A 21,440-nucleotide genomic window follows, 5' to 3' on the forward strand; every position below is an offset into this window, starting at 1 on the left:
GTGGATGTTTGTTCAGGTGGGCATAATCTGCAAAAATAATCTAAGGCTTAGAGTGGTTAAACATTTTTTCTTTAGCTTATCACCCTAAAGGCGTTTCCATCCACCTGGTAACAGGAGTCATTTCCTGGCCCAGGAGGAAAAGTTGGAATATTTGTATGAGCAAAAAGTCAACATTTTATTTTCACAGAGCTGTAAAGATTGTCACTTTTTACTTTGACCATTGATCACTTCAACAGCTGCCACATTAGAAAGAAAAAAATAAATTATGTTGATATTTTATTGTTATAACAAGATATTGTCACATTATTACGACACACGTTATTACAAAGCTACTTTTCTTGTTATAACAACGTACTATTTATCATGTTGTAGCGTGAAATATTTCAGTTCAGCAGTGGGGCTTCCATGTTGACCCAACCAGGCTGAGTGCTGTTCAGGACTGACTGGTTTATCTACCATTAATTATTATATCATTATAACATGAACTGTGTTATGTTATAACATGTTTGTATATTGTAATAACATCAACATATGTTGTTATAACATAAAAAAACGTTTTTTTTTTTTTATGTTTTCATGTTATAGAATTTCATGTTATAACAACATATGTTCATGTTATTACAATATACAAACTTGTTATAAGATAACACAGTTCATGTTATAACAGGAAAATATCATGTTATAACCTAATTATGTCCACATTGTGATTTATCAGAATTATCTGTTATTAAATAGTTATATGAGGGAAAAAAAACAGTTTGGACAATAAAGTTTGGATTTAGAGTTCTTTTGGACTCCGTGTTGTAGAACAGTATGTGCCTCCATATTGGCCGTGGGCAGCACATGTGACTCAGCAGGCAGACAGTCTGCCTTCAGATGTAATTACATACAGTGAAGGGCTTCCTGATGGCTCTGTGGGCTGGAGCACATATATGTGACACACAGACTTTCAATCAACATTTATCACTCTCAGTTTGTTTTTGTGTTGTCTTTGTCGTGATTTCCGCTCACTGGGATCAGTCCCAGATGATGGCGGAGCTGAGAACACCCTCTGTCTTAGGAGCTCGGTTAGCTCAGCATGTATGAAATGCAGATAAAGCTCCAGAAAAGTTTCTGAGGAGGGTGGTGGGAAATATTGCTCTGAATTTTTATGTGGCGTTCAGTGGGGGGTTGATGTGGAGAGACGATAGATAGAGACCAGGATTACAGCTGGACTGACGGAGGAAATGGAGCCGGTGATGTTATCCTCCAGAGATTCGCAGATGTGCGGCACTCGTCCAGGTTGTCTGAGAAGGAGGGACGGGAGTGGAAATGAACTTTGAATGATGGGTTCTAGTGTGACTGCAGGAAGGAGCTGCAGATCTCATTCATCAGTGACAGCTGGGGCAGGACCCCACGTTGTTCATTAGGACCTCGTCACCAGCGACGCCGCTCACATTCAGAAATAATAAGACTTTTCTTGGAGCAGGGATTTGTACTGATTACACTCTTTACCTTCAGGAGGCAGCAAAGGGGAGAAAAGTGATATCTGATATTCTGGCTCCTTTCAATCAGGCAGGGATGATGACATAATGAAGAAAGTAAGCAGAGGAAATGGGGCTAATTAAGGTTTCTGGGTAATTAAATCAGATGTGCAGTAAGAGGATAAGCTGGGAAAAGAAGTGATTTTACTTCACTTAATATGCAGGAAGTATCTCCATCTGGACTTATGCTGTCACTCATAAACCTGCCTGACATACTTATGCACTGATGCATGGACCTTACCTGTTTCTGTCCATAGTGGAGTGGAGGCAGAGTGAAGGTTGTGCTAGCTTTGCAGGTGTACCTGTTGTTGCTGTTTGCTGCCACAAGGAGGCAGTGTCAAATAAAAAGGGGGAACAAGTGACAGCCAGCTTCCTCTGTTAGCCGAAACAAACTCAGGCTAGCTCATCGCCATCATCCTCCCCAGCAGTGTTGACCTTTTGCTTGTTGTTTTTGTCGAGCAGCTCCAGAGCGAGGTGGAGAAGCCCTTTCTGACCTTCAGGGAGAACTTTAAGAAGGACATGAAGAAGTTCGACCACCACATCGCCGACCTGAGGAAGCAGCTCGTCAGCCGCTACGCAGCTGTGGAGAAGGTGAAGACACAAAAACACTGAGCACAGCAGCTCGTCCTGGAGCTCTGGTTGTGTGTCCGTGCTGCAGCAGCAGCAGGCTTTCAGGACTCATCTTGCAGCTGATTAAAATTCCACATCTCTTCCATAAGCAGGCGGCTGTTCCCCGTCTCTGGAATGTTTCCTGCTTTTTGTATGTGTGTACAATAAGAAGGAAAAATTGGCTGAAGCCTGAAGGCAACTGCAAATCTGTCTCACATCATCTGTCATCCCAGCGGCCTTCACCCAGAGAGGGGACAGAACCATAGACACACTCATCTGATGGATAGCTGAGCATTTAAAGCAGGACAGGAAATAACATACTGGTCATGCTGGATGATGCATGGCTGCTGCTTGTAGCACAAAAGTCAGCGCTATGGAAACAGACGGGAACATGATGATATGTAATAACTGGTTTTCTGTGTGAAACTTCTTCTGTGACTTCAGCGTCTTATCTCCCTCAGGCCCGTAAGGCTCTGGCCGACCGACAGAAGGAGCTGGAGTTAAAGACTCAGCAGCAGGAGATCAAACTCAGCAACAAGACTGAAGAGGACATCAAGAAGGCCCGCAGGAAATCCACACAAGCAGGTCAGGAGGTCAAAGGTCAAACCACAGGGAGCAGGGCCCTGTGTGTGTGTGTGTGTATGCTGGGAGTTATTCATTCTCATAAATGTGTGGATTGTAGAGCTGAGAGTAGGCCAAGGTGTCCTCAGCCTCAGGGGGCCATGAGCGTGACATGAAAGTATAAAAATATGTTTCTGTGTTGCTGTAGCAACAATCTGAAACACTCTCAGTTGCTTGCAGAACTGCACACAGAAGGTACTTTTTCCACCCAGAAAATGGCCCTGAAAGAGTTCCTACAGGAGCCGTTCCTGCAGTAGAAACACACTTTTATGTGTCTGCAGTGATTCACGGGTGATTGAAGAGTACGGTGGGACGTTGACAGGGGGATCGGTGTGGCATCTACAGGGATGCTCCAGTCTGAGGCAGAGTTCTCACAGTGGACAGAGACGGAGACAGGGTGAGGGGTGGTGGAGTAGAGCTGAGAGGAAGCAGCTGAAGTGGGTTGGGCGTTGGGTTCAGATGGCCCCTCGTGGGTGCATCCTCAGGGAGGTGTTGCAGGCATGTGCTATCAGAAAGAGGCCCCAGGGCAGAGCCAGGACATGCTGGAGGAAATATTTCTCAGCTGGCCTGGTAAGGCCAGAGGGGGGGAGGGGGGGGGATCTGGGTTGCTGCCACCAGGACCTGATCCTGGATAAGGAACTTCTTGACTCTGGTGCCCCTAAAGGTAAACGTACACATCGATCCCTGTTAACAGCGAACTGCTTGGACGTTTCTTCAGTCCTCGGTTGAAGGGGGGGGTCTCTTGGGAACTGAGATGCTGTGTTTGTCTGAGCTCATGAATCATGAGCTTTATCAGCACTTTGAGCCAGACTGGGATTTTTTTTTTTTTTTTTATATATTTTTAATTTGGAGTTGGGAGTAGAGGGAGGAAGGTCAGACAGAAACATTCTCTGCTGGACTAGTTCACACCACACTGACGGAGAGGGAGGCGTGGGCGCAGACCAGCTCCACGGCCCTTTAGGGGAGAGAGAGAGAGAGAGACACTAAACATACACACACATTAATAATAATCCATCCCACAAAGTAATTCCATCTGTTAGGAGGATTATGGAGGGAGGAATCTGCCCGTGCTGCTATCTTTAAGTGTAGAATTCTCCTGAAGACGAAGACACTTTCAGTCTAAAGGAGCGTTTTTTACAGTGTGGTGTCTGTAGTTTTATTAAGTAAACACACAAAAACCACAAAACATGTTGTGTGTAATGATGCACGACAACGAAAAACACTAAATGCAGAGCGGAAATGTAACAATAGCAGCAGCCGGTGTGCCACCTGAGGAAAGTGGCGGAAAGCTAAAGAGTAAACAGATGTAAAGTGTGTGATGTCATGAGTCAGCCAGGCTCGAACACATGCTGTCACACACACAGACACACACACACACAAAGCTATCCCTCCTCCGTGCTGCTTATGCAACCAGTGAGGGGAAAAAAAACAGCAGCAGTTGTTGACGGTGCTCGCGGCGTCTGGCTGCCAGCGATGATGACTGCAGTGCGAGGGAAGCAGAGAGGATGCTGATGCCAAAACAAGTGAAGCGCGGCATCTGTCTGCCCAAAACAAAGTCTCATTATCACGTCGTGCTCTCTGCACCAGCTTAAAGCTGCCATCTAACACTTAAATCAGCCTTTTTATGGAGCTCGTTTTGTTATCTAAATGCATTATGGATTATAGACGGCTGATCTGCAGCATCTTCCTCACAGTTTGTTTTTCACAGCCACAGAAATAGAAGCACAGGCTGACCTGACCTGTGAGAAGATCCTGTTTACTGTCAACTTTTTGCTGTGTTAGAACATACAGTGCAAGTAAACACGCTTTTCACTTCTTTAATCAAAAGTTAATATAAAGTCCAGCCACACTTTCGAGGCTGTCTGCGGCTTTAAAGCTGCTGTAACCAACGTTTGATTGATCACATGACCATGTGTAAGGTGCCAACCCTCTCACGTCAGCAGTGAGGTTTGTATGGCCGGTTAAGATAACAGGTCGTAGCAGATACAGTGTAGCAACGAGCTAGCTGACAGTTTCAGTAACTTAGCCATCGGCAGCCCTCTGGAACCTGTGGAAGCTTGTCAGATGGCCAAAATGTCTGCTGTGTGCTAACATGTGAAGTTAATTTATAAATAAATAATAATAAACAAATATGGCTTCCAGCAAAATGTGGGGAAAAATACTGTTTTTAGCAGGTTTAGTTAGCTTGCCAGTAAAGCTCATTTGTGTGTGTGTGTGTGTGTGTGTTGTGATCAGCATCACTTCCCCTCTGATCTAATCTCCCTCATGATTAGTGTTTGTTCTGCTGTCAGCAGGATGCATTAATGGAATGACAGCTTTCCTTTTATCACAACGAAACCTCTGATGTTTGTGGTTGCAGCACCCTCTGCTGGATGTCCTCTGTACTGCATGTCTGATGGATTGTAAAAAGTCTGAATTGCTGCCTCTGTTTGTGCTTATTTGCAAAATAAAAGCTTTTTTTTCTGGTTATTCTTTGTGACAGGTGACGACCTGATGCGCTGCGTGGACCTTTATAACCAGTCCCAGTCCAAATGGTTTGAGGAGATGGTCACGACCAGCCTGGTAAGAAAGCCTGGAGTCAACGAGTGTCTGCTGTTTGGTTATTGTTTCGTCTTTTTGCACATTTAATTTTACTTCACGGAGGAAGTTTTTTGCATATGTGAAGGAGGAAGTACCCCTGCTGTTTTGTATCGACACTGCAGGACCTGACTGTAGTTCTTTGAATGTTTATTATAATTAAAGCCACTACTTCAGGTTTGCTACTTCCCCTGCACCAGAGTCACGGCATTGCTTTCTGCTGCAGCAGTGTGACGCCTGACCTTTGACCCTGCAGTTTTTTTTTTGTGCGTCTGTTCCTCTTTTTCAGGAACTGGAGCGGCTGGAGGTGGAGCGGGTGGAGATGATCAGACAGCATCTTTGCCAGTACACCACCCTCCGGCACGAGACAGACATGTTCAACCAGAGTGTAGGTCCACATGCTGTTGCTGCACCACTGTGTTACTATATGCCAAACAGACACACACTTTGGAATCACTGTGTCTGGTTTTAGGGATTCCAACATTGTGTCAGTGCTGCCCCCATGAGGTCAAACTGGAAACTACACCATCATCTTTAATGTATTCTTATTGAACATACCATGTGCTACATGTCACATTTGATGTCTGCTACTATTTGTATTGTGTTATTACACCACTGCCAGCAGAGGGAGCCAAAGGGCCTCTGTCTTAAACTCATGTTCTTCTTCTTCCAGACGATAGAGCCGGTGGACAAACTCCTCCAGTGTGTGGACCCAGCCAAAGACAGAGAGCTGTGGGTGAGGGAGAACAAGACTGGAGACATCAGGCCGGTGGACATTGAGATCTGACCCCTGTGCTATCAGATATGGTAACACGTATGAGGACTGGGACGGATCGACTCCCCCCCCTTATACTGATCCACATGTGACTCCTAACAGGCTGAGGGGGCGGCCGGTTGGAGCTGACCGGCTCTTTGCACGCCGGCGGCCTCCTGCTGAGGATGGCGTCAGTGTTTAGGGGGAGTTTTTTATGAGAAAAGATGAAAGCTGGGTCAAGTCAAGGGGAACTGTGAGTGTGGATTCTTTACTAAAAGAAACTCAGGTGAGGCCAGAAGCTCCAACATGTGTAAATGTGTAATAGCTTTATGTCACGCAGCAGTGTAATGCTAATACTTTAGAACTGCAAAGACTTAAAAGAGACGCTGCTAAAATGAAAGATGCATTCAGACCTAAAGAGTGTTGCTCTTACTGTGCACCAGAATAAAGTACTTAAATTAATAACCACACACACACACAGAGTGCAGGTTGTTGACTAGTCACTGAGCCCCCTGCCCGTTAGCCAATGCTAAGCTAGTTTCCAATTCAACTTGATTGTGCACATAATAAAAGAGGTGAAGGCTAACAGTTAGCATCCTCAGTCATTCATATAGAATTTAATAAAATGCTACACATGCTAAAGTTCAGGCTGTGTCTCAATTTAAGGGGGTTACATCTTTCAAAGGACACAGTCGGTGGAGGTGGAGGTGTGGCCGTTCTTCTTCTATTTCTCTGTTCAACAGTCATCAGTGTGCAATGAATTCTGGGATAGGCAGAGGTTGGAAGGATCCAGGTGCATTTAAGGGAGCCTGTGAAGGCTCAAGCATCCCAGTCATGCATGAAGACATCCTGCTACTCCACCCCTGAGTGGCTTCATCAGCTGCAGGTGCTTTATGTTTTTTACGTGCTTAGGACCTCGGTAGGTGAAACTCACACGACTTAAGTCATGGGGTGAGGTACGTTTGATGGCTTCTTTGACTCTTCTTTCAATCCATCTGTCCATTTTCGTCCTCGAAGGACTGTCCACCGCCTTTTAGGTGCAGTTAGAAAGGTTGGGGATCAGCGAACGGTCACTGACCGAGGTCTAAAAATCAACACACACGTCTCCACCTGTGGTTTACTTCATTCCTGATAATAATCAGCCAGTTGCACTTTAAACCTGAATTATTAATGTAAATGACTTAAAGTAGCTGTTCATATAAAACTAAAGAGACATTAGTGGAAGTGTTTTGTCTTGTTCAGGGGGCGGAGCTGGTGTAAATAAAGAAAACATGGAGGTATAGAATGTAAAAATCCAGTAAGGTCTGACAGAAAAAAAGGTATGAGAGACGTTTGGTACTGATAATATATGAAATATACAAGTGGTTTTTATGCAAGAGAAACATCTTCTACAGCTCAGATGCTTCATGAGGTGATTTGTTGCTGCTGCCTGCAGAAAGCTGTACAAACTGCTCCTCTGTACAAACGTCTGGTCCAGAGATCCTGCTCACTGACGGATGCTTGTGTACATTAACGGCTGATGGTTGGTATTTTTCATGAATAAAATTCAAAATGTTTCTGATTGCCTGTTGATCACAACAAACGGAAAACACAATAAATGAAAAAAGTCTTTTATTTCCTAAAATAAAAAAAAAACGAACACGTTCACATTCATTCAGTAAATGATTTGCTTTGACACCTTGTTTCAGGCACTGATAATAAAGCTGTGGTTAAAACAGGGACACAGTTAAAATACACTGATGGCACATTAGTGACGCTTCACACTGTTCGGCAGTCATTTATTAGCCTTTATAACGATAGAACGATCAATGCTGCTGTGTATTTGTACAGATCAATGTGCAGAGATCCAAATTTAACCCTTTGAGGATTCCAGTACATTTTCCTTAGATCACAAACATAAGGAGAAAGTTGCATAATAACCTGATCAGATGCTCATATGGCCTAATAAATGACTTATTAATCAATGGAAAGTGTACCTAAGTGCATGTTTCCATCTTCGGTCTGTGTATACTTACAAACATTACAGTATAAATGTATAGAAAAGTGTGTGGAGCGGCTACATTGTGAAAGGAAGTAAGGGATGTACAGTATAGACAGACTGAATGTGCTGTGAACCTACATGCTGCTGCTTCAGACTTCATACTGTACCAACGCTCGCTGACCTAATCGATCATGAGCTTCTTGAGGGAGTCGAGATACGCCGGGATGAGCGAGCTGACAGAGTCGTTGTCGTCGTTGAGGATCTTCTCTCCTCGTCCCTCTGAGCCCACGGAGCTGGGTGAGCGGACCAGGCCTGGGTACGGCGTGCTGTAACCCTGGTGGATCACACACAGGACTCAGAGGTGTCACCCAGGAGGGGGGTGATACTGTGATGCAGACTTCCTGCTGCGGGGGGTACTTACGGAGGAGTATCCTTTCCCGAAGCTGCCTCTGTTCTTGGTCCTGATCTTTGTGAGCGCCGACTCTGCGATGTCGGCCCGCTCCTCAGCGTCATCCAGCTCGTGGACGGTCTTCCTGTACTTGGCCAGGTTCATGTTGGCTTGTTCCTCCTGCAGTGACATTAAACACACACACACTGAGTGACACACACACACACACACGGTGAGGAGCACCTGGTTCATGAGGGGACGTACAGCCTCCTCCACTTGTCTCTTGTAGGCCTTCATCTTGTTCTGCAGCCTCTCCACCAGCTCCTGCATCCTCTGCTGGTTCTTCTGATCCTCCTCCGACTGGAACAGCAGCTCCTTCAGACGCCGTTCGTTCTTCCGCAGCGTCTTCACCGTCTCAGCGTGCCGCTTCTGCTCCGAGTCCAGCTCCAACTCCAGCTCCTTTACCTGTGCACATGCAGTACTGAGTAGTGTGTGTGTGTGTGTGTGTGTGTGTGTGCAGGTGGGGATTTGCACTGGTCCAGGCTGCAGACAGCTTCTGTACCTTCCCCTCCAGCTTCTGGATGATCTTCTTCCCTCCTTTCAGAGCCATCTGCTCGGCCTCGTCCAGCCTGCTCCCCATGTCTTTAATCTGCGCCTCCAGACCTTTCTTCACTCTCTCCAGGTGGAGCGTGTGCTCCTGCTCCAGCCGCAGCTCCTCCCCAACTCGCGCCAGCTGACGGAGCAGACACAGCAGAGGATTTAGTGTCTTGCCTGCGCGTTGTTCGCATGTTGTGTAGCCTCATATTTTCAGTGAGCGCTTTTACCTCACAGCTGGCCTTCTTGACCTTGTCCGTGCATCCTCTCAGCTCCGCCTGCAGCTCCTCGTGCTCCTGCTGCAGAGTCTGGAGATCCACCTCCAGCTTCCTCCTCCCGCTCAGAGCTGTCTGAAACTGTGGAAAAAACACCAACAGATCCCGTCAGTGTTTGGATCGTTCAGAATCAGTGCAGGTGAAACTGAGACTCTGTGAGCCACCTGGTTGTTGAGGTCGCTGTATTTGTCGCCGGCCTCCTGCACCTCCATCTCCAGGGCCTTTCGGGCCCTCTCTGTGCTCTCCAGGGCCACGCGGGTCTCCTCGCCCTCACCGACCAGCAGAGCGCAGCGGCGCTCCACTGCCGCCTGCTCCTCCCGGTGCTCCTCGTGGCTCCTCACCTCCTCCTCCAGCTGAGCCTGCAGCTCCTGGAACAGATGGTGACTCTGTCAGACTGCTGTTAGTTAGAAAAACACACCACTTTCTGACCAAACCTTAATCTGCTGCTGCATCTTCTTGCTGTTCTTGCCGAGCTCGGTGTTGTTCTTAGTCAGCAGGTCCACCTGCAGCTCCAGCTCGTTGATGTCGGCCTCCAGCTTCTTCTTCAGCTTCAGCCCCTCCGCTTTGCCTTTCACCTCCACATCCAGGCTGGCCTGCAGAGACTCTAATGCCCTCTGGTGGCTTTTCCTGGCAGGAAATGGGAAGAAGATAGATTATGCTGAGAACAGTTACTTCTACAGATTATTACATTGCATTGTTGTAATAGCAGAACATCTGAGGTACCTCGCAGCCTCCATCTCTTCCTCCTTCTCCTGAAGTCTGCGCTCCAAGTCTCCTTTAGCCTGAGACAACTCCAGCTGCAGCCTCAGCACCTTCGTCTCCTCCGCCTGGAACATTTTTTTGTCAGTCACTATGTATCAGATATCACAGTTAATAAGCAGAAATGCTGAAACACGAACCTCCAAAGCTGCCTCTGATTCCTCCAGTGAGGCCTGCAGCTCCTCTTTCTCCATCTCTATCTTCTTTTTTGCCTTCTGGAGCTCGTGGACGCTTTTTCCTCCATCAGAGAGCTGGTCTGTCAGGTCAGCTATCTCCTCTAGTGGAAAAAGAACAAACACACAGAAGCTGATGTCTTTAAAAAACTAGCTCTAGCTAGCAGAGGATTGAATACACTTTGTGTGTTATCCCATAGAATCTGGGCATCCACCCACCCTGGTAGGCCTTGTTCTCCTTGCGCAGAGCCTCCAGGTGCTCCAGAGACTCCTCGTGAGCCGTCTTGAGTTTGAAGAGCTCGCCGGCATGCTGCCTGCTCTCCTTCTGGCAGCCCTCCACCTCGGCCACCAGCTCCTCACACTTCTGCTTCCAGTCTCCGAGCTGCTTCTCCAGGACCCGCTGCTTCTTGTCCAGAGCCTGACCGCAGCTGCTGGCCTTGAGGAGGGAACAGAGTGCTGCTGCAGTGACACAGCACAGTTCATGCCAAAAGCAGCAGTAATGTGTTTCTTTACCTTCTCCAGGTCCAGGCAGAGCTCCTCCACCTCTCCCTGCAGTCTCTGTTTGGTTTTCTCCAGTGAGGAACATTTCGCCTGCGTGGCTTCCACGGCCTCCTCCGCCTCCTGAAGCCTGGTCGCCAGCTTCTTTCTGTGACACACACATCGTTCGGCCCACTCAGACACATTACATTACACTTTGAGTCCAGTCCAGTATCCACACCACGCACTTGGTCTCCTCCAGCTCATCTGCGTGCTGGATGGCCTCGGCCTCGTATTTCGTCCTCCAGTGTGTCACCTCGCTGTTGAGCTTGGAGACGAGGCGCTGCATCTCCTGCTTGCTCTCCTGCTCCTCCTCCAGCTGCTCCTTCAGCACCTCACACTCCTGTCTCGCTGAGTTCAGACCACTGCTGACCGCCTGTTTACACTGGAAACACAAACACGGGTGAGTTTATCAGCGTGAAGGGACAAAATGTGGTTCACATCCACATCACACACCTTGACCTCCTCATCCAGCTGCTTCTTCAGCTCCTCCAGTTGGGACTGGAGCAGAGTCTTGGAGCGTGTCAGCTGGCTCACTTTGTTCTCTGCCTCCTCCATCTGTTGGCTCACGTCTGCGTTATCAGCTGATGGGACACAAACGAGCACTGGTTAGTGAGCAGGAAGGTGCTGACAGTGAAGAGGGCGTGCTGCTTCGAAGCATACGGAGGTCAGTGCTTCATAGAGCGCAGACTGTGAGTTAGTTGTGTGGATAGGTCAGTCACCATCAGTGTACCTGTGAGTCTGTTCTTAGCCACGCTGAGCTCTGTAAACGTCTTCTGCAGCTCGTCTCCCCTCCTGTTGGCCTCAGACAGCTGCTCCTCCAGCTTCTTCACCTGGCTGTCCGAAGACGTCTGCAGCACCACACAAACACACCACCCTCACAGTGTGTCCCATAAAGCCTGCAAAACGACCACAAACGGACGTCCTGACCTTTGCTTTCTGCAGACTGTCCAGTGAAGCCGTCAGCTCGTCCACCTCCATCCTCAGGTTCTGCTTCTCCTTCTCCAGCTTGGCTCTGGCCCGCTGCAGAGCTTCACACTGCTCGCTCAGCTCCGCCACGGCCTCGCCGTGCCGCTTCCTCAGAGATGAAGCCAGGGCCTCGGACTGGACAGCGGACTCCTCCAGGTCTCGCCTCAGACGCTGCAGCTCGGCCTCTCGCTTTTTGTTCACCTCCATCTGTGAAGGTTAAGGTCAGTGTTAGCTCATAATTTCAGGAAAGCCCTGCTTAGCTAAAAGCTTCATGTGACACTGTTTACTACCAGTGAGTCAATGGAGTGATTGTACAGTTTAGAAGTGATATGTGCTTGAAGTGAACCTGTGAGGCGGTGACTCCTCCTGCTTCCTCCAGCCGGTCTGTGAGATCATCCAGCTCCCTGGTCAGATCTGCTCTCTGTTTCTCCACCTGCCAGAGACAGCACTGATCATCATGGACAGTGAATGCATCATTCTACAGCAGAGAGGTTTCATCTGCTCAGTGCCTTTGTTAGGTTTAAATTCTGGCTCCAGTGTTGTAATAACTCTTCACAAAGGTCATCACAGAACCTGGTCTCATGTTCAGACATAGTACAGCACTCAATGTTGAGCCATTACATGAACAAACAGCCTGTACTTAAAAGCACTTGTTGGTTTTACGTTGATGTTTTACAGCCATAGACCGGCCTGCACAGCCTGGAGTCTCGTGCCTCCCTGACAGCAGCAATGAGCTGCAGCCGTCAACACACCTCAGGCAGAACAAGAGAAACCCCCCACCCCCCACCCGCCCCACACATCCAGCTACATCTCCCCGCCCCCTCCTGTGTCTACAACCTGGCTCTGTGTGAAAGGTTAATGCCTGGTGCACGGCTCACTCATCGCTCTCCTCCACACTGCTGGCTGAGTCAACAGCTCCTTTGGATCAGCAGCACCACCCGACACCGCTCAGTACCATTCACATGCTAATGGAAGGTAAGTGCTCCCAAAGTGTCACTGCGCCTGGATGGCAGATTCATCTTCTTTTTCAGCAGAGCGTGAAAGTGTAGGAGTGTGTGTCTGTGCACTCTGCATACCAAAGTGTGTTTGGATGGTGGATTTCTAATATTCATCCATGTCCTCAGCCTCTAATCTATAATAAAAAGTGTTGTTGAAGTACCGTACACTACTTGCTTAGCAACAAATTTTAGCAACAACTTTTTTAAACTAAAGATTTTTGAGTTGTTGTAACAAAACAAATGTAAACGTGCACTTATTTTTTCCCCTTGACACAATCACCTTATTGTAAAAGCACTTACGTCTGCCTGCTAGGCTGCACGTGACTGGCTAAGCTAACACTGCTTCCACGTTTACTTTGATTATACATGAGCCTACGTCATTGCCGTAGTGATCTGTGAGTTACACCGCCCCCTAGAGGCTGTGGGGGAACTGCAGTCTGTGGTCTCCACCCTGTTTGGTCAAGAACTGCTAGCATAGATGCTGTCTGCACACAGATGGTGTAATTTTCCTGCAGGAAAGGCTCGATGTTTTCTGCACAAATACCAGTGTGTCATCTGCGAATAAGGAGTATATCGCACAAAAGTTGAATATCATGCATCGATAACAGTTTCATCAGTAGATCTGTGTTTGATCTGAATGTTTTTTGTGAGTCTGAACACACTGCTCCACTTGCGTGTGTGAGACCAGTTGGCATTCCAGATGGGAGAGGATCTCTGTGGAAAATAGTGCTGTCTGTCAGGCTCTATCTCCCGTTGCTATCTCCTCCTGTGCGACCCCAAGGAGCAGAGCTTAACAATGGGGAGCCTGTCTGCAGAGGTATGTTTTATTTGAGCTGAAGACGCAGGGCTGCGGAACAGATAAAGACCTGCGTGTCTCTGCCTGCCTGCCTCTCTCTCTCAGCGCTCCGTGGCTTTGGAGGCGGCGGCGGGGGGGGGGGGGGGGGGGGGGGGGGGGGTCCTGAGAATACCACCCAGAGTGGGTTAGAAGTGCGCACAACACACCCTCAGGCCTGCTGTCACTCTGCTCAACACTTGGGGTGAAATATGTGCCTTTGCATTTCTGCTTTTACCTCCTGCAGCATGGAAATTGCAGTGAGGTCTTAAGAGGGGCGACCAAGTTCTGTAGCTTAAATACACACAAGCTTTAAGAGCGTCTTGTTTAAAACAACAAGCACTTAAAGGGCCCACCTTGGTAGATTAGCTTTTTATAACCCAGACGGGCTGTTTTGAAACCATTTTACAGTACAAAGAAGATGTCTTCAGCGCTTAAAGGTGGAAAAATGCCTTTAGAAAAAAGCCCTGGTGAGGAAAATACAAAATAAGAACGAGGAAAAAAGGATGCTGGGGCTCCGTCTCCACCTCTGGGGTTGCCCTGTATGTTAATCAGAAACACAAGGTCTCTCCCACCCCCAGTTTATTATCACAGGTGCAGATAGTTTGGGATGACCTAAGGCGCAGCACCGACACTCGTACCCCACCGGCTGCCAACACATCGGACAGATTGGAGGGAGGGAAGGTGTTGTGTAGATGTAGCGTACCTTGGCTCTCATGGCCCGCTCTGCTTCCAGCTCCTCCTCCAGCTCCTCGATGCGAGCCTGAAAAAGACACATTTCAAAGCAGACATCAGAAAAAGACTTTAAAGTTCGTCTTAGCTTTGAAACAAATGGGGCGTCACCTCCACAGACTATTTCAGGGCAGAGCTCGTGTGTGGTGAGGCCGTCTCTGCGCTCACTTTCTCTGGGGATTTGGCATTCCTCTGGCTTTTTTTTCCTCAGGTAGCAATTTATAGCAGGAATGTCCGTAGCCACCGTCATTATCTGTATTCTGACCCCGGTCTGGGCGTGCTGAGTCCGCTCAGAGAGACCAGAACGCATCGCTGCCATTTTCATGACATTCGAGGAATTTGTGTTCTTTGTCTTTTTTGTTTTTGTTTTTGTTTTTTTTTTGTTCAGTCTCGGCTGAAAGTCAGCAGTGATGCATCGAGGTCTGAAAGCAGAATGACTGCCGTGTGTTATATGGGGTTATATATTTTGTAGTATCTCTTTCTTGGGCAGGACACAGAGCTTTGAAAACCTTAATCTGCATCTGTTATTTTACAAACCTTTACTAAACTGCAGAAAAGTGTGCCCTTTTTACATGCTAACATGCTAACACCTTTACCCACAAGGGCTAAAATGCTAATGCTAACAGTGGTCACACCCATAATTATACATAAAAGTCTATCAATAGATAATCAATTTATTTATTATACCGGGCTCTAAACATGCTTATTTCTGCTGTTTTAACATGGCTGTGGACTGATTCACTGCTGCCTCCTAGAGGCTGCAGAGTGAACTGCAGTTCTTAACACTTCATGTCTCTGTCTCAAATTAAATTAAATATGTTCACATAATAACCAAGCAACGTTTTTCACATGTAAACAAACACATGACACAGATTGCTTAATCTCCTTAATCTCAGGTCACTTCCCGTTTAAATAAAGTTATAATCTAATCAGTCCACCCAAACTATAGTAAGACAGATATAAATGCATGTATCATGAGCAATAATCTTTTTTTTTAATATTAGTAATATATTTAATTGCTTGAAAATCATATTTAGCTTTGATGCTAAGCTTAAAAAATTATATTTATAACCTCACAGTTTCTCTCACCTGAGCTTTGACGAAGTGCTGCTAATAATATTTTATTGGATTCTGTTCACATGTTCAAAACAATCACAAGGATATAAATCACGTTAAATCATCTGCATGCAGAATATTTCTGTTCCACTAATCTCCTGCCAGAGCTGCGTTTTGTGCCGCTGCTAATAAAAATGTATCGCCAGCCTCCCAGCACGGCTGCATCCCATCAAGTTGTGTCATGTTCTGCATCTCCAGCTTCTATCCACATCTTTGTGTCAGAAAGTGTGTCTGACGCGCTGCTCCACACTAACACAGAGCTCTCCAAGCTCTCTGACTGACACTGCTCTGCCTTCTTAAAGTCATTCATTTTGTTTTTTAAATGCATGAAAAATATTGAACACAAATTGACTTTAGTTTTTTTAAATGTAAACAAACAGACAGGAATAAAAACTCACATGCCAGCGGAGAACCTCTGCAGAGAGAACAGCCATGGTGAGGCAGCAGCAGCCCGACTGACTGACTGACTGACTGACTGTCCCACGCACACACACACATACACAAACACACACACTGTTCATCCCCTCCGGCATGTTACTGTCCACACCCCCTTCATGCATGCACAGCCTCTCTCTCTCTCTCTCTCTCTCTCTCTGACATCTCTGTTTCTTGTTAAACTCCTGCTTTTTATTGTGGCTCTAATACAATTGTAGCAAACACACACAGCATTAAGGAACCCTGACTGCAAAGATAAACACACTGTGGACTCCTCATCTGTGGCAGAATGAGTTTAGACTTTGATTTAGTGAACGAAATCGACTCCAGTGTAAATAAACCCGCACCAGCTCCTCTGCTCTTGCAGAGCGGGGCCGTCGCTGCTGAGGATGGTTGCAGGTTTTTGATCTCTGTAGCTGCATGTTCTTGAAGTTGTCTTTTTTTTTCGCTGCTCTCTGAAACAATAATAATCGTCCAGAAAATTACAATCAGATGTGAACCCCATTCATGGCTGACGTTGTGTCAGAGGGGATGTTGAGCAGCGTGGGCAGTGATATCCTGTGAGATCTGCCTTTAGATCAACAACAGAAAGAGACACAGTGATTCAGGACCACCAGCAGGTGGCGGTGTAAAAAAAAAATCACGGCTCAGCAATGACGGGAAAATGTTTCATTTTAAAGTGTTCACACAGCTGACGCCCTCTTGTGGCCATGTGATGTCAGACAGCGAGGGTGGGACTTGTTGCCATGGTGACCAAACATTTAGTGATAAAGCTTGTAGCTGCAGGTCACCGTGTACTGTAGCACTGCTTTATAAATTAAAAATATATATTTTTACAGTTATTAGGCTCAGTTCTCTTCTTCATCATCTTTAGATAATCTGTAGCGTGACGAAAGTCCTCCATAGTGCCCTCCGGTGGACCGTGTGGGACATTACTGGTCTATGGGGATAAATGAAATAGAATAGAATAGAATATACTTTATTAATCCCTCTGGGAAGGTCCCTCAGGGAAATTATTGTTTGACTGAGTTGCACCCTGGATTACACAGACAGACAAAACACACAATAGTCACTCAGTTCTCTCAGAGCTAGTGTGCAAGACTTTAAAATGATGACCCACAACATTTGGGTCTTGAGTCCTTAATCCTTTTTTTCTTTTGAATTGGCAGAATATGTGTAATCCAGGGTTGTCCATGTGCCCCACAGGACAGGAGCAGGCATGGTACATCGGGCTACCATTTACTAATAAACAGCATAAATAACAATTTTGCCACAACATAATCCAATCTAATCTCATTAAACTAGTGCTTATGTTCCCCTGTAGGGGGCGTAGTTCGTCAGAGAGTGACACAAACGACTCAAAAATGGGATATTTCTATCGGCTTTTGTTTTAATGGAGATAATAAACTCTGTAACATTCCTGAAACGTGGCATAAGATGAGAGAGAAAATATGAACAGCATCATTTCAGCGTGAGGCACAATCTGATCACCTCTGGCAAAACATCTGGAATAAACCAAACAAACCGCGAGGCCAGAGTGAGCGTTATCTCCTCAGATTGTGATGACCTTACAGCACTGTAAACCGCTTTACGGCCCTCTAATAAAACCACTACAGACCAGGCGCTTCACTTCAAGCCAACTGCTCTGAGTTATGGCACAGCAGAGAGGAAGAGGCGGCTTCATCACAAAGCTCCACTCAAGTTTGTGGATGAATTCATGCGACCTTTGCGTGGAAAACCCTGAGTGGGCGACAAACAGCTGGCCGGGTCTGTCCACCTGCATCTTTATCAGTAGGAGGGGGAGTCCACACACATATAATAGCCTCATTGTGAGATGCCGACGGTACAGTAAATGTAAAAACACGTCCACCCTCAAAGACACACACAGGGATCACCTTACACTCAGACAAAGACGCCTTTTGTTCCTCCGCTGACAAACCTCTGGAGGAAACATCAGCAGGACGAGGAAGCAGCACCTGAGTCTTCCTCAGACACAACACACTATCTGCCCCATGCACCAGCGACACAGATAAAAGACCGACTGATGCTATCTGTTACGGTAACATGCTGCAGACCCACAGTGTAAACTCCACAGAGGGGCAGACTAAACACCAGAGCGTGTAATGCTGCTGTGCTGTCTTGAGACTGTGAGCTGGTCACTGGTGTGGGATATTGTCCCTGGTTTTGTTGCTGTTGGAGGTTCAGTTAGGTGGCGCTCTTTTGATCCACTGTCAGAGTCTTCCTTATTGACAGACTCTTTTTGTCTAAATCTAAACGTGCTAGCAGCCTTTTGGTGCTGCACCTCCCGTCCGACAGTTTTTAACTGCGATAAACATGTTTTTACCAAGCGGCAGCCGTCAGGGCTCAGGCTTGAAGCCCATGCGGGAAGTGTCAAAACTTGCAATTCACGCGGCAGCCACTGGGGGCTGGCTCCAAAAGCGAGTCATTTCCCATAGACTCCCATGTTAAAATGTCCAACTTCACAGCAGAAATGAACATGTTTACAGCCTGGTACAACAAATCATTCTGGTCTCAGATGATAGGTTCAACTCACTCGTTTTAATTATATTCAGACTTAAAGTTACGCATAATTTGAGCGACAGACGGTGGTCGTATCACAGCGTGAGTTTCCTGCTTCCACGATTACCCGCCACCCTAAACTCCGCTTGTGCTCCCCCCTCTTTGTCCATATTTGGAGTTTTGGCGGATGTCATGCTGCCAACATGGCGGCGGTCAGAGCGTCCCGGAGCCTCCCACCGAGCCTCAAAACGGCTCTTCAGAAACAAACGGTGAGGTCACGGAAGCTCTTTCCATAGTTTTTACTGTCAGTGGTTTTTAGGGACATGCTAGCAGCTACATGCTAACTTTCATGGATCCTCGGTGGCTTGTTGCTAATTGACAAGTGTGTTTCAGGTCATTTGTTGTAAAATTTGTGGGCTCGATCCGCATCGTCCAGGTCAGGGAAGGCAAAAAGTTTGTAGTTTGTTTCATTAGTTTGTATCCTTTCAGCTGTTGATTTCTTTATAAACTTTTTTGTGAACAGTTTGTGTGACATTGATACTTGTGCCATCTGAAGAAGGAAGTAAAAACTGATTCCACCTGTGGACTGCACCTCCTTCATGCTAACGTGTAACTAACACCAGGCCTGTTCTCAGGTGCTTCCCTGGTATGTCACTACTGATCCGTTGATAGTCTTGCTAGCTGCACCTGTGTTTTCCTGCTAAAACAAGCCCAAATGTCTGCAGAGAGATAGATTTACATCAGAACAGGTTTACTGTGTGATAACTTAATATCGTCAGCAAGGGATAAATATTGAGAAATACCCAGTTTGTGCTCTGGGATTAAATAAAATCACAGCGCCTGGAGCCAGCAGAGCAGCACATAGAGAAACAATGACTGGACTTAATGCTGACATGACCAGGCAGGAGTTATGATGAAGAGATGGACAGGAAGACAAATGTTTACCTCACAGATGACTCACTAAGTGTTCACGTTTAAAGGTCGGGTAGGAGATTTTGAAAACTCAGTGAGAGTCAGCCAGATTTGGAAAGTAAACACACGCCCCTTTCTCTCGGAGCTCACCCCGAAGCCACGCCTCCCGATCACATGGACGTGCATCACCTGAAGACGAGCTGCGGTCTGTGACTTCGGCCATCATGCACGTACCTCTCTGGTACGTGCAGAGCAGGAAGAGAGTGACAACCAGCCAATACTCCGCACAGGGTCCACCCGGAGGATTGGCTGATGTTTTTAGCGTTTTATAGCTTCCACAGATGATTCATATTCTTCGTTTTAATGCGAAACTCCTGAACTAATCGGTTGCTATAGGATTGTAAAGAGAAGTTACACTAATTTAACAAAAACTGCATCAGAATGAAATCTCCTACCCTACCTTTAAGCTCATAGATGTGACGATAGTTTTCACTTTTAGCAGGTTTTACATTGAATGGAAATTAAAAATTAGACTCTTATTTTGACAGGCCGCACTGTGTCTGGTTTTGTTTTGGTTAAAGACGATGATGCCAACAATATGTCACCAGTATCACCACCGACTGTGGTACACTGCCGCCATTTTTTGCAGAAATATAACCATAACATGCAGAGTGCTGCTGCTGACGTATAAACTAGCACAGTGATGGTTATCAGTCTGAATGTAGGCGGAGTGTTTTTGAGCGTCTCCTGACAGGCGTGGAGCTGTGAGGTGAGCGCTCCAATCACGGAGCAGAGCCCAGCAGCTGTGCTGAAAGGCAGGAATGCACCCCTCTGCTGGGTTATAAACTACAGATGAGCTTAGATAAAAATCCAGCTTTATTCCAGTCAAAACAAGGAGAAGCTGAGACACACTGCAGCATCACGGTTTGTGATGGTTAATCCTGAAAGCCAGCTGCACGTTTTCATTACGTCTGTTATCTATACTGAACATGTCGGCAGACTTTCAGCACATCTCTGAAATTAGAAGCTGCAGACTGAAGACACACACACACAGCAGCTGCTTGGCAGATGACCATCATCCAAACCATATAAACTACTAGTCATGAAGAGAGAATAATAATGATAGAAGATGATTTATGTGACAGTGTCACATCAGCAGGCTCTGACCTCAGACTCTCTGCTCTTCCTCTGCAGGCTGATGTTGAGGGCCTCCTCTGCTTCCAGCTTGGAGGCGGTGCTGCTGATCTCCAGATCCTTCCTACAGAAATAAGGAGAGCCCTGCTGAGTATCACTCCAATAATAAAAGCACGGTGGTGGTGGTGGTGGTGGTGGTATCATGCAGAACGTGGGGAGGGTTTATTTAAACATGGCCTCCTGAGCCGGCGGACGCCACGACCAGACGTAAACGTGTTAAGAGCTGAAAATGAGGTTTGTGTTTTCAGAGCTGTTTGGCAGAGTTACGACGTGGAGGTGATGAGAACATGGCACCGCCTGACTGTCTTCATCATACTGCTGAAAGGATCTTGTCATAAAGAATGTTCCTGGACACATTTTTGATTTTCTGACTGACTGAACTGGAAGCTAAATTAAACTGACTGACAGATCCTGTCAGATGACTGCAGCACCTTAGCATTCATTCTTTATTATTAATGTTCAAACACATCATGACGCAACCATTTCTGCCAAAGAGAACAAGTTCAAACTCCATAACGGAGCCGGCGCTGTTCTTCAGTGACTGATGTGAGCTGCATGTGTGTGTTTTCTGACAGCTGCCTCGAGTTGCTGCAAGGTACAGTGACTGATCTGCTCTCATGTTACTGTGGACAGACAGCAACATGTTGGGGTGTTACTGGATGCCTGGGGCTGTGGGGGTCCGTCCAACCTCTGCTGCCTCGGGACAGAAGCATCAGAGCAGTGTCAGAAAGTTTCCGAACTCCGTCAGGTTGTCTAATTGCTGGAGATACGATCTGAGTTACTTTGAGTTCAGAGACGGCGATGTGGATAAAGCCTGTCCTCACTTGTACGTGTCCTTTAGACGCCATTTTACAGTCTCTTTCTGCTGCTGCTGCATCTTTATAAACTCTCTAAATCCCAGCAGAAAAAAAGCCAACATCTCATTTGATCAAAAAGAACTT

At 46.7% G+C, this 21,440-nt stretch overlaps 2 protein-coding genes across 5 annotated transcripts in view; one reads left to right on the forward strand and one right to left on the reverse strand.

Annotated features, from left to right (window-relative positions):
• gas7b (growth arrest-specific 7b) overlaps positions 1 to 7,640 on the forward strand; it is a 34,649-nt gene extending 27,009 nt beyond the window's left edge. The window contains exons 10-14 of the mRNA XM_028408209.1: positions 1,986 to 2,114; positions 2,594 to 2,717; positions 5,236 to 5,315; positions 5,620 to 5,718; positions 6,004 to 7,640. Coding sequence (XP_028264010.1) covers positions 1,986 to 2,114; positions 2,594 to 2,717; positions 5,236 to 5,315; positions 5,620 to 5,718; positions 6,004 to 6,117 — 546 coding nt within the window. The 3' untranslated portion in view covers positions 6,118 to 7,640. The remainder of the gene's footprint in view (positions 1 to 1,985; positions 2,115 to 2,593; positions 2,718 to 5,235; positions 5,316 to 5,619; positions 5,719 to 6,003) is intronic.
• LOC114437469 (putative uncharacterized protein MYH16) overlaps positions 1 to 21,440 on the reverse strand; it is a 48,361-nt gene that overhangs the window by 13,054 nt on the left and 13,867 nt on the right. Inside the window, exons 7-24 of one of the 4 annotated variants that reach the window (XR_003670911.1) lie at positions 20,473 to 20,563; positions 14,297 to 14,353; positions 12,107 to 12,193; positions 11,722 to 11,967; positions 11,525 to 11,642; positions 11,248 to 11,375; positions 10,980 to 11,176; positions 10,768 to 10,900; positions 10,474 to 10,690; positions 10,222 to 10,358; positions 10,046 to 10,149; positions 9,757 to 9,949; positions 9,487 to 9,690; positions 9,278 to 9,403; positions 9,016 to 9,186; positions 8,718 to 8,918; positions 8,487 to 8,633; positions 7,913 to 8,399 (exon numbers count right to left, since the gene is read on the reverse strand). Coding sequence is in view for 3 of the 4 variants with exons in the window: in XM_028408180.1 (XP_028263981.1) it covers positions 8,247 to 8,399; positions 8,487 to 8,633; positions 8,718 to 8,918; positions 9,016 to 9,186; positions 9,278 to 9,403; positions 9,487 to 9,690; positions 9,757 to 9,949; positions 10,046 to 10,149; positions 10,222 to 10,358; positions 10,474 to 10,690; positions 10,768 to 10,900; positions 10,980 to 11,176; positions 11,248 to 11,375; positions 11,525 to 11,642; positions 11,722 to 11,967; positions 12,107 to 12,193; positions 14,297 to 14,353; positions 20,473 to 20,563 (2,710 nt within the window). In the remaining variant the exon portion in view is untranslated. Of the gene's footprint in view, positions 1 to 7,735; positions 8,400 to 8,486; positions 8,634 to 8,717; positions 8,919 to 9,015; positions 9,187 to 9,277; positions 9,404 to 9,486; positions 9,691 to 9,756; positions 9,950 to 10,045; positions 10,150 to 10,221; positions 10,359 to 10,473; positions 10,691 to 10,767; positions 10,901 to 10,979; positions 11,177 to 11,247; positions 11,376 to 11,524; positions 11,643 to 11,721; positions 11,968 to 12,106; positions 12,194 to 14,296; positions 14,354 to 20,472; positions 20,564 to 21,440 lie in introns of those variants that run through there. The other 3 variants (XM_028408180.1, XM_028408182.1, XM_028408183.1) reach the window with 3 other exon arrangements.

This window comes from Parambassis ranga, chromosome 6 (genome assembly GCF_900634625.1).
Source record: "Parambassis ranga chromosome 6, fParRan2.1, whole genome shotgun sequence".
Taxonomy (NCBI): Eukaryota; Metazoa; Chordata; class Actinopteri; family Ambassidae; genus Parambassis; species Parambassis ranga.